The sequence below is a fragment of the Ursus americanus genome, chromosome 10 (genome assembly GCF_024610735.1).
Source record: "Ursus americanus isolate L20-20 chromosome 10, mUrsAme1.1.p, whole genome shotgun sequence".
Classification (NCBI taxonomy): Eukaryota; Metazoa; Chordata; class Mammalia; order Carnivora; family Ursidae; genus Ursus; species Ursus americanus.
This window is the reverse complement of record NC_142136.1, coordinates 63,079,909-63,092,244: the sequence shown is the minus strand read 5'-3', so window position 1 is coordinate 63,092,244 and position 12,336 is coordinate 63,079,909. Positions and strand designations below refer to the sequence as shown.

At 36.5% G+C, this 12,336-nt stretch overlaps 1 protein-coding gene across 4 annotated transcripts in view; it reads right to left on the bottom strand.

Moving 5' to 3' along the window:
• Window positions 1-3,171: 3,171 nt before the first annotated feature.
• The window catches only part of ALG5 (ALG5 dolichyl-phosphate beta-glucosyltransferase), a 45,069-nt gene continuing 35,904 nt past the window's right edge, over window positions 3,172-12,336 (bottom strand). For 2 of the 4 annotated variants that reach the window (XM_045796944.2, XM_045796946.2), the window contains 2 exons: window positions 11,365-11,450; window positions 9,077-9,278 (listed from right to left, as the gene is read on the bottom strand). In XM_045796944.2, the coding sequence (XP_045652900.1) occupies window positions 9,163-9,278; window positions 11,365-11,450 (202 nt within the window). In that variant the 3' untranslated portion in view covers window positions 9,077-9,162. Of the gene's footprint in view, window positions 3,285-6,004; window positions 7,052-9,076; window positions 9,279-11,364; window positions 11,451-12,336 lie in introns of those variants that run through there. The other 2 variants (XM_087865173.1, XM_045796945.2) reach the window with 2 other exon arrangements.

The window sequence follows — 12,336 nt, the reverse complement described above, 5'->3', positions numbered from 1 at the left end:
AACCACTACACCTCACTGTCTTCCTGGAACTCCAAGTTGAATTGAAAAGTGAGCAGATGTGATATGGGCCAGGTGAATATTGGAATTAATCAAATTCATCTGTTCATTCAAATTGTTGCTTAGCAACATGTTCTTTAGGAACTGGATGAGACTGAGTTTTTTTAATCCTCTTAACCATTTTAAGTATACAGTTCAACTGAATTAAGTATATTCACATTGTTGTACAACAGATCTTTAGAACTTTTTCATTTTGCAGAATTGATGATCCATAGCCATTAAGCACTAATTTCTCCTCTTCAGTCCCTGCCCCCCTGCCCTTGGCAACCACTTTTCTACCTTGTTTCTATGATTTACTATTTCAGATACTTCATATGAAGAGCATTATATTGTATTTGTCTTTCTGCGACTGGCTTATTCACTTAGCATAATGTCCCCGAGGTTCATCCATCTTGTAGGTCAGGATTTCCTTCTTCTTTAAGGCTTCATAATATTCCATTGTATGTATATACCACATCTTCTTTACCCAGTTCATCAGTCAGTGGCCATTTGGGTTGCTTCCACCTCTTGGTTAATGAGAATAATGCTGCAGTGAACATGGGTGTGCAAATACCTGAGATCCTGTTTTGAATTCTGTGAATTCTTTTGGGTGTATACCCAGACGTGGGGCTGCTGGATCATATGGTAATTCTGTTTTTAATTTTTGAGGACCCTCCACATTGTTTTCCATATGGCTGCACCATTTTACATTCCCACCAGCAATATAAAAGGGTTTCAATTTCTCTGCATCCTTGCCAACACTTGTTACTTTCCTTTAATAGTGACCATCTGAATGAGTGTGATGTGATATCTTATTGTGATTTTGATTGGTCTTGCTCTTAATTTTAGTAATGTTAAATATCTTTTCATACGCTTGTTGGCCATTTGTATATCTTCTTTGGAGAATTGTTTATTCTTTTGCCCATTTTTTAATAGGGCTATTTGGGTTTTTTTTGATGGGTTGTGGGAGTTCCGTATATAGTCTGGATACTAACCCTTTATCAGATGTGTGATTTGCAAATATCTTCTCCCTTTCTGTAGGTTGCCTTTGCACTCTTTTGATTATTTCCTTTGATGAACAGAAATTTTTAAGTTTGATGTAGTCACATTTGTCTATTTTACTTTTGTTGTCTTACTTTCAGTGTTCATATGTCACTGCTAGTATATATAAATAAATTGATAATTATATGTTTATTTTGTATCCTGTGACCTTGCTGAACTCACTTATTAGTTCTAGGATGCCCTTTTTTTTTTAAGATTCCCTGGGATTTTTTTATGTAAACAGTCAATCATGTCATCCACAAATATGGGCAGTTTTATTTTCTACTTTTTCACCTATTATCCTTTCATTTCTTTTTCTTGCCTTATTGCATTGATTAGAACTTTCAGAACTATATTTAATAAGAGTGGTGAAAGTGGGCATGCTTGCCTTTTTCCTGACCTTAGAACAAAGCATTAATTTTTTTTCACTATTATATTTAATGTTATCTGTAGCTGCAGAGTCACTTTATCAAGTTGAGGAAGTTCCCCTCAAGTCCTATTTTTCTGAGGGTTTTTGTCGTGAATGGATGTTGATCTTTCCAATTTTTTTCTGAAATAATAAATAATTTTTCTTTTTCGTGTATTATGATGTATTATTATTTTATTATACATGATGTATTATCTTGATTGATTTTCAAATATTGATCCACCCTTGCATCCCTGTAGTAAGCCACACTCGATCATGATATATAATTTTTTTAACATACTAAGGAATTTTACTTGTTAATATCTTATTAAGGATTTTTGTGTTTATATTCATGAAAGATATTGTTCTGTAGTGTGGTTTTGTGTGTGTGTGTGTGTACTTTCTTTGTCTGGTTTTGATATCAAGGTAATATTTCATTAAATGAATTGGGAAGTGTTTCCCTCTTCTTTATTTTCTAGAACATACTAGAACAGAGTATTTTCAGAACAGAGAATTTTCTAGAATTCATTAAATGAATTGGGAAGTGTTTTCCCTCTTCTTTATTTTCTAGAACATACTAGAACAGAGTATGTAGAATTGGTGTTAATTCTTTGAATGTTTGGTAGAATTTTCTAGTGAAGTTATCTAAGCTGAAGATTTCTTTTTAAAATTTCATATTCAATTTCTTTAATAGTGTGGGGCTACAGCTATTCAAATGATCTGTTTCATAGGTGCATCATACTATGTGTTTTTCCAAGGAAGTGGTCTATTTCATCTAAGGTGCCAAATTTATGTGTATAGAGTTGTTTGTAGTATTCCCTTATATCTTTTTGACGTCTGTAGGGTCTGTAGTGATACCTTCTCTTTCACTACTGATACTGATAACTGTGTGTTCTTTTTTTTTCTGTCATTCTTGCCAGAAGTTTGCCAATTTTATTGATCCTTTCAAAGAAGATTTTTGTTTCATTGCTATTCTATATATTTTTTCTGTTTTCAATTTCATTGTTTTCTGATCTTATCTTTATTATTTTCTTCCTTCTGCTTACTATGAGTTTATTTCGCTCTTATGTTAGGTTGTTGAGGTAGGAATTTAGATTATTTGTTTGAGACTTTCCCTCTTTTCTAATGTATGCATTGAGTGCTATAAATTTACCTCTCAACACTTATTTGGCTGTGTCTCACAAACTTTGTTATGTTCTATTCTCATTTTCATTCAGTTCAATATATATATTTAAAATTTCCCTTGAGACTTCCTCTTTGGGCCATGCATTATTTAGGAGTGTGCTGTTTAGTTTCCAAGTGTTTAGGTAGAGATTTCCCTGTTCTGGTTCTACTATTAACTTTTAGTTTCATCTGTTGTGTTGGAGAGTACGTTCTGTATGATTTCAATTCTTTCATTTGTTGAAGTTTGTTTTATGGTCCAAGATATGATCTATCTTGACATATGTTCAATCAGCATTTGAAGAGAATGTATATTCTGCTGCTGCTGGGTGAAATTTTCTATAAGTGTCTGTTAGATTCTGTTGATGGTGTTTTCTATATTCTTGCTGATTTTTTTTTTGAAAGATTTTATTTATTTATTTGACAGAGAGACAGCCAGCAAGAGAGGGAACACAAGCAGGGGGAGTGGGAGAGGAAGAAGCAGGCTCCCAGCGGAGGAGCCCGATGTGGGACTCGATCCCGCAACACCAGGATCACGCCCTGAGCCAAAGGCAGACGCTTTAACGACTGTGCTACCCAGGCGCCCCTCAAGCTGAGATTTTTCTGATTCTGGTTTTGATATACAATTTTCTCTTGAAACCTGGACATTAAAAAAAAAATTGTTTTCTTAGACTCTGGATCTCATTTAAACCTTTTGAATTAGCTAGCTTATTCTGACACTACTCTGGCGAGGGAAGGGGGAGCATTTAAGTACAGATTCCCCACTGGGCTCCTATTGATACCAAAGGGAAAGAGGGCTACTTATTACTGTTGGAGGGATGGGAGTTCTAGCTACATGCTACATGGTCTTCACTGTGACTGTGGTAAGGGTGGCTTTATTACTGCTGGGCCACCAGAGGAAATGAGGCCTCCTTTGACACCATCTCAGTGAGGAGGGGGTGGGAGTGGAAAAGAGGCTCTCTTGGTGATCTCCACTGATGTCATGAGGTAGAGGACTCATTACTGGCTGGTGGGAATGAAAGTCCTGCTCCCTGTTTGGTCTTCTTTGACTTCACCCTGCTAAGGGTGTTCAGGTGCCTTATTACAACCTAATGAGGGTACCAGTCTAGGCTCCCCATTCAGCCTTAGCTATTGTCAGCAAGGGTGGGGTCACCATTTTTTTCTGTAGTGTTTGATTGGAATGGAGCAGTTACTGTCTGAAGGTTTTCTGTTTTGCTGATCCTGCTCCTTTCATGGTCTTTTGGCAAGAAAGAGAGGCATTTTAGGGACTTTTTTTTGGTCTGTGCCCATCAGCATTTTTAGGTGACTGCTTCACCTATAAGTCTGGGATATATAAGACAAAAAGAAAACCCAAGGAAGTCACCACCATGTCCTTCTGTATGTCTCAAGGTCCCCAGACAGTCTTCTTGCAACTTTCAAAGTCTACTTATGTTTCTTTTATATATATAATGGTCAGGGATTTTATTTGTACTTAGCAAGAGAGATAGATAAAGTCATCTACTCTACCTTTCCAGAAGTGGGAGTACTTAATTTTTTTTTGTCATAGAATAATTATCCTGATTTACCTGGCCCTTCCACTAAAATTTTTGAGAAAATATTCCTTTAGATCTCAAGGAATACAGTGAAAACTATAAATGAGTAGGACTGCTATTCTAAGTTTATTTCAGAGGAATGACAAAGAGCAAAAGGAACTGAGAAGATATAAACTATCTTCCCAGATGGAGGTGTTTTTACTTCCATGGACGTTGTACATTGTGCACAGAGAGCCCGATAGAAATACAATAATTTAGGGAAAATTCTCCTAATTTTGAACTGCAAAGATTTAGTTTTCCTCAGAACACAACTGGCCTCTTGATTTTACATTATTTGAATTGCTATATAAATGCTTCACATTTTCTTTCTGAGTAGACTATTGGAGGGTAGACACCTTTTAAAAGTGGTACTGTAATTGATTTTCTCCTAATTGAATAATAAATCCATCCAACGATGCTTGGAAGCTAGGCATTCAATATGTATGTACTCACTGAGTGAACGATAGTATGAATGAGTGATTTATAAGAGATATATATATTTCAAAGATTGATTTATTTATTTGAGAGAGAGCAACAGCAGGAGGGACTGAGAGAGAGGGAGAGAGAATCTTAACCAGGCTCCCCGCTGATCCCAGGACCCTGAGATCATTACCTGAGCCAAAACCAAGAGCCAGACGCTCAACCAACTGCACCACCAAGAGATATTTTTTTTCTGAAAATTTCACAGTGTATATATTGTTACTTTAAGGGCTTGTACTTTCTGTTCAATTTTATTTTGGAGGATTCAAATTTAAGTTCATACCACTGTTCAGTTGGGGCATGTTTGTGGGCACTATGGCTTTTGGGGCCTAGGTTTTACTGTCCCTGTTGTCCTGGTGGAAAGGGTTGCATTGACAATCACCTGCTATCTTCATCACAGACAGACGCACGCATGAGCACATGATCTTGTTAATGTAAACATTCATGGGTCAGAGAGGTAGTATACAAAACTTCATTTCCCAGGAGTATTTCTGAGGTGCATGGTGATACTTCTCAGATAAGGATCACTTCTTCCACTCTTGGTCCTTTCTCTGTCAGTCCTTTCTGTAGGACTATCTACTGTCTATCTACCTTTCGATGTAGTACTGGAAGCGGGCTTCTGCTGATTACCATGGGAGCCCTTACTCTACCCCATCAGAACCTCCTAGGTGGGGAAAGTTGCCCACAGCCTCTGCAGAAGCTGCAGTGAGGTTTAAACCCACTGCTGATGTGCCTGACTTTTCACTGGGATTCCTAGAGGCCGTGGGTAGAGATAATTCCCTGGCATTCCCACTTGGAAAATGGAAAACAGATTCTCCACCGAAATGGCATTGCAAAGCATGGTTAGGTATTACTACTACAGGGTAGTTCAGGTATATTATAGACTCATTATACATGCTTCAGACTGCTGTAAGGACTTAACCATATCTTTCTGATATTATTTTCAGGGGAAACACATTATGGGTTCCAAACAATGGACTTTTAAGCTGGCTTGGGTTTATGAGTTGAAGACAGGCGAACGTCTCCAGGCATGTGGTTCTACAGGTAAGATTTGCAGGCATCATGCCCTTAAAACACGAAGTCCTCAGAGGGCAAGGATGGGATCTGTTTTGCTTGCATATGTAGAGCACTCAATCACTGATCAAGTGATCCTGGGGTGAGTTTTTTAGAAAAACTATATATCTATATACCTGTCTATATTGCATACAGAAAGAACACCTAGATGAGATCCAATCTATGAAGATACTGCTTTTTTATGACCATCAAAATACTACCTAGAGTTTTATTCACAATCAGTGAATTAGAAATGTAGCACTTCATAGAGTCCTTTATTGGATTAATGTAATGAAATCATTAATTTGTGGGTTTGCTGGATTTTGAGATTGCACAAAAACAAAGCAACCTACTGGACTGCTACTTCAGGGGACTTAGCTGTCAATGAAGTGGAATAACTCATTCCTGTATTTTTTTTTTTTTTTTTAACAAATGAATTGAAATGGTGGCATGATCTAACTTACAGAAAACTGTATTGAACAATCACAATTTAGGATGCTGTGTAGACACACACATAAAAGAAAAGGCAAGGTTTCTGCCCTTAGGGAAATTATAACTCAATAAAGAAAATGGAAAATAGAACTGGAGAATCAAGCATGAATGGTGGAAGTATATAACTATGGAGAGACATAGCATTACAGATGTCAATAAACACATTATCATCCAGATGCAACCTTAAGTCAACCCCATACTAAATATTCTGTAAGAACAAGTTAGAAGGTAGAAATTAATGGTTAAGTTGTCTGATTATAATGAACTTATCCTCTCAGTTTTAATCTTGTTCCATGATTCTTTATATTTCCTATTTTTTATTTAGAAGAAGTACAACTACTGGCTACTTGTGGGACCTTGGGCAAACTACTTGCCTAAGCCTACTTATTCATTTCTGAAATGTGGGTAATTATTCCTATATGATAGATTTATTTGATCGGACTCAACTAATGCATGTAAAATTCTTATCAAACTTTCTTATACATAGGTAAAATAATAGTAGCTGATATTTTCGCTTTTGCTATGGCTGCCTGTTATTTTTATTGGCTGGCTCTGTAATGTCAACAAAAACTACATTTTCTCTTCTCAGATTCCACACTGTGCTGTTAACCTATGTGAATATGGGCTTAGAAGGGTAAATTGTCATCGAGGATATCAGAACACTTTAAGAGTATTCATGGATGAACTACATAAAAGTATTGATACTTCCCTCTCAAAATTCCTATATGCTTCAAGTATGCATTTTTATCACTAGCTTGCAAAGAGCAATACAGGCATACCTCAGATATATCGTGGGTTTGGTTCCAGACCCCTGCAATAAAGCAAATATTGCAATAAGGTCAGTCGAATGAATTTTTTGGTTTCCCAGTGCATATAATAGCTATGTTTACACTATTCTGTAGTTTAAGTAATAGCATTATATCTAAAAAATATACACAACTTAATTAAAAATTATTTCATTGCTAAGAAATGCTAACCATCATCTGAGCTTTCAGTGAGTTGTAATCCCTGACCACAGATCACCATAACAAATATAATGACAAATTCTGAAATATTATGAGAATTACCAAAATGCGACAGACATGGATTGAGCAAACGCTGTTGAAAAAATGGCACTGAGACTTGCTCCACACAGGGTGACCAAACCTTTCATTTGTAAAAAAAAAATCTGTGAAGCACAATAAAACAAGGTATGCCTATAAATTATTTCATTTTTATTACAGTTTCATGAAGGATCTTATTTTTGGTTCAGGTTTGTACTTTAAACTCTTTTAAATGCTCATGATCCTTCTACTATTGGCTTTCTATCATTTCTACTTGCATAAGCCTTGCTTTGTTCTCTTCATTTAAGGGACTTAAATGCTCTTAAAATGTGGTAGTAAATGAAGTTTGTTTATTCACTTGATCAGCAGTGTCTACTATAGGCTGAGCCCTGTGCTGGGGATACTAATGTGAGTAAGAAATGGTTTCTGTTTTCAAGGAACTTATTGTCTACTGCAGATGTGATCATATCACTGTTGTTGAAACTACTGGCGGGGATCATTTTTCAGCTTATTTACTTTTTCTCTTAATTCTTATCTTATTTATTTATTTTAAAGATTTTATTTATTTGAGAGAGAGTGAGCAAGAGAGAGAGCACAAGCTGAGGGGGAGGCAGAGGGAGAGAGCCCGATGCAGGGATCAATCCCCAGACCCTGGGATCATGACCTGAGCCAAGGCAGATGCTTAACCGACTGAGCCACCCAGGTGCCCGTAAGTCTTGTCTTTAAAATGTTTCATTTAGTGTACTTCTGAAACTTTCTACTTCGATATCTCCAATTTTCATAGCTTCAGAAACTGAAGTAGCATAGTTATTAAAGTGTAGGCTTTGGACCCAGACCACATGGGCTGCAATCACGACTCCACTGTTTCCTAGCTATGTGACCTTGGGTAAGGATCCACTTTATGCCAGTTTCCTCTTCCATTATAAAAGTGAGTGAATCATTATCTACAAAGTGCTTAGAACAGTGGCAGGCATACGGTAAGCACTCAACAAATGTTAGATATTATTATTAGTTCCCCTAAAACATCAGAAACAGTCTAATTCTGAATTTTAGGGGTAAGTTGTAATTGCTATTTGTTAGTCTTTAATAGTATCTCAAAAACAGGCTTCTGCTGTTAAGTGTATATATTTATTAACATTACAAAACTTTCTCTCTTTTTCTTAAGTAATCTCTACACCCACTGTGGGGCTCGAACTCACAACCCCAAGATCAAGAGTCACATGCTCTACTAATTGAGCCAGTCAGGTACCCCCAAAACTTTCTCTTTTTGGTAAAGAATTTCCAATTTCTAATAACATGAACTCAAGAGCAAGGTGTTGCCAGGAGGTAAGAGAGTAAGTGCAGTATGTGTCAGTAAAATTCGGAAGGAGAGAAATAAGACCATATAAGGAAGTGGATGCCTTTGCGACAGAACTTATATCCTTTCTTTAACATATAATTTCCTAGAATTTAATAAGTTGAAATAGGTACTTAATACCGATAAATTTATATTTGTTTAATCATATGCTATTTGGATTTTTAAATCTCTGAGGAGATACATGATTGTGGTTTATATTTAAGTTCATGAGAATTATGCAGGCACTTTAGAGTAAGAATAATTCTCTCTTCTGTTTAAAGTTGTATTTCTCATAATCATAATGATCTAAATAAACAAATAAATAAACAAAACTGCCAAAGCAAAAGAAAATCTGACTTTGTTACAAATACCTTAAATTTTTTGGTCCAAAAGAGGTATAAGCATTTTTAGTTATGGCAGTTAATTCTTTTAAATTACCAAAAGGCAGACAATGGCATAGGTTTATTCCAGGTTTATTTAAAATTTTAACTTCATACGAAATGTGTGACACTGACACATAAGAATACAAAGATGGCAAATAACCTAATTCATCTTCTTGGTTTGGTCAAGCCTCCAGGCACCAGTTAGATATCGAAGTCGTATAAAAAGCAGGTCCTTGCCCATTTGCAGCCAGCTCCAAAATGGAATTAATTTAGAACCTGTGATTTAAAAATAATTAAAAACGAATTAACTTAAACTCTGGAGAAAATATATCAGTTTAAAATTATATTTTAGAAGTCAGTCTACATGACCTTTGTGACCTTCTAGTCACCTTATTTTCTATATTATGTATGTATGCATGTATTTATATATATATGTATATATTTAATTCTATCTGTACATTTAAAAATGATTTTTTAGGACAAATTTCATGTTTTACATGCTTTTTAGTCTCCTGTCCTGCAGAGAAGCAGGTACATTTCCACACATAATATAAATTAATAATATGGGATAAGAAATCCAAGACAAAAACCCAATATTTATATTCTGATTCTTCCAAAGACTCTCAATCAGCTAAAAGAAATACGATCTTAGCGAGGACATCTTTTTGTCCAGTGGTTGCCAAATGGCAGCATGCCAAGCCCAGCTGACTATAGGAGATCTGCCTCCTGGAGCATGTTTTAAAAGCTTGTATTCCTTGATTTTTATCCCATGGAACTGTTTTTTTTAATTAAGTCAAGAGTAGACTCAGGTCAGGTAACTGCGGTGCTGGATGGTAAAGTATCATGGCCAATACCAAAATACTAGTCACTGACAATTTTCTAGATTTAAGCCCAAATACTCTAGCTTCTTCCTCCTCCCCCCAGCTTTACTGAGGCATAACTGACAAACTGAAATATATTTAAAGTGCAGAATGTATGGATTTGATACATATACATATATACACACATATATATTTATATACACATACTGTAAAATGATTACCATAGTGAAGTTAATTAACACATCCACCTTAATTTTATTTGAATCATTTATGAAAGAATTAAACATCTTTAAAGCTGAATTGAGTAGCTTCTTTAATAACAAAACATCTCGGAAGTTCAGTGAAACCGGGAAGAATCTAAATTGTGGAGTTTTCACAAGGCCCTATTGTAGGGAGGAGGGATTGAGTGTATATGGCCAAGGATTCTGGGAATGACTAATATGAAACTACTCATTGAGTGCCCGTTAATGAAAAGTGATACACAATTATCTCTGAAATGCACATGAGCAAATGATGTAAATATGTAACACATTTTTTACTTTTTCCCATTTCAACTTCCCACAGAGTCTATGCTGGGCATAGATCAACACAGATCAACACAGCAGATCCTTACAAGTCTGAGCAGTCCTTTACTGGCTTCTCAATCCCCTTTGATCTAGGCCGCTACCATGGACAGTAGTTAAATTTGATTCAGCAAGACTCAAGAGGTTTGAATTTGTTCTAGACTATGTAGTTTGTATGATCCCAGACCTTCTCCTGTCCCTAAACAGGCAAGGTTACAGAACAATAATGGCATATTACAATGATGATTTTCTAAGAGGAGGCCATGCTCAGCAGGAGAGGGGTGACTCTGAAAGTCTCCAGGTGATTGTTAACTGCTTCCACACTGTGAGTTAGTTTTGGAGCATTCTAAGGTAAGCAAAGGAGAAAACTAGAATATATTTTAAGTTCTACAAATTATAAGCACTCTAAGCTTTTTCAAACATGAATTATTAAGAATTATGATAGATTTCTCATTATTAGAGATCTTAGATATTTTCACATTTTTTGGATATATGTACAGATACCAGTTAAAGACTGTCTCGGAATGGACTGTGGACGTCTGGAGTAAAAACACCTCTAATTCCTTATTTAGCTCTGCATGCTGGCTTGTAGGTACTCAATACTGACGGGGTAATGAAATAAGACAATACTAAATAAAAGGTGATACAAACAAAACTTATCTCAAAAGACTTATCAACCTTGCTTCTAGCCTCAGACTGCCATGATACTGTCTGCTGTAAAGGTTTTACTGAATTTCTTGGGCTGGGTAGTCGGCCTACTGAAGACCCCAGGAAGAGACTGCAGGGAGAAAGAAGGCAGTAAGCCATCTGGACTGGACGGTGGAGGGGATTAGGAGGCAGAACTCCATGGAACTGCCCCTCTCAGGTCAGCTGAGCAGGCCCTGTTGGGGGCAGCCAGCTAACTTTATTGGACAACTGTATTGTCGCCTACCCCCCACCCCCTCTTAAGATCAGCTGTAACATGAACAATATACTCACCTTCAATTTCAGTCCAGTTGACAGCAATTTCTGCTATTGGAATTTTAAAGAACTGTGCTATGTAAAGTAATTCTACATCAAATGCCCTGAAACAGAAAATATATTGATTTTTATTTTAAAAAAGACAGAGTGTAATTAAATCTCTACCTTGGCATGTTTCACAGAAGCTTATACGGCAGATATATAGCTTATATAGTACAACTGAAAGTCAGATTCGTAGAAGGTCAAATAAAAAGTTAAGTAGTTCAGGAGCTTCAAGGTAAATAATTTAGTGTGTCACTGCGTAACATTTAAATGAGAAATATGGTGTCTTCATCATAACTCAGAAACTCCCAAAGGTAAAATTGGCCCGTTGAGCTCAAAGAGAAAATTTAATCGTACAAATTTTCAAGATTGATGGTTTTCAATCCCAGGCTTAACTAGCTCAAGGTACAGAATTGATAGCATTTTCAACTAATTCAGAGAGTTGATAAAACAGAACTCTGAGCAGCTCTGGGAGAAAATGTTGTCGATCACTTTACAGTTGCTTGATTACATTCGTCCACCACTAAAGGATCGAGGTTTCTTTTTTAAATACAGGGTTGCCTAGGGCCTTGTCTTTTCCTTTTCCTTTGCCCGTGCCATTCTGGGCAAGACAGTACTACCACCTGTTGAAAGTGAAAAGCCACTTTAGTCTGAAATGCTCTTTGGGTATAACTACGTACATACACGGAATTAGATCTATTGTCTCATTTTAACTGACGCTGTTGAAATCATCTCTAGTCTGAATTCCCAGTTCCTCCTTCCTTCTCCCTATGAAAGGCTCTGAAAGCTCCTCCTCAGCGACCCCTTGGTTTAGGTGAAATCTGCTTTCCCTAAAGTTTCTGAACCCTGACTTAGAAGTTTTCCTGGATTCTGCTTACAAATTCTCTGAAGTTTCTTCCTCTCACTGGCAGTGAGCTCAGGGAGAGAAGCACCACTACTTGTTAAACC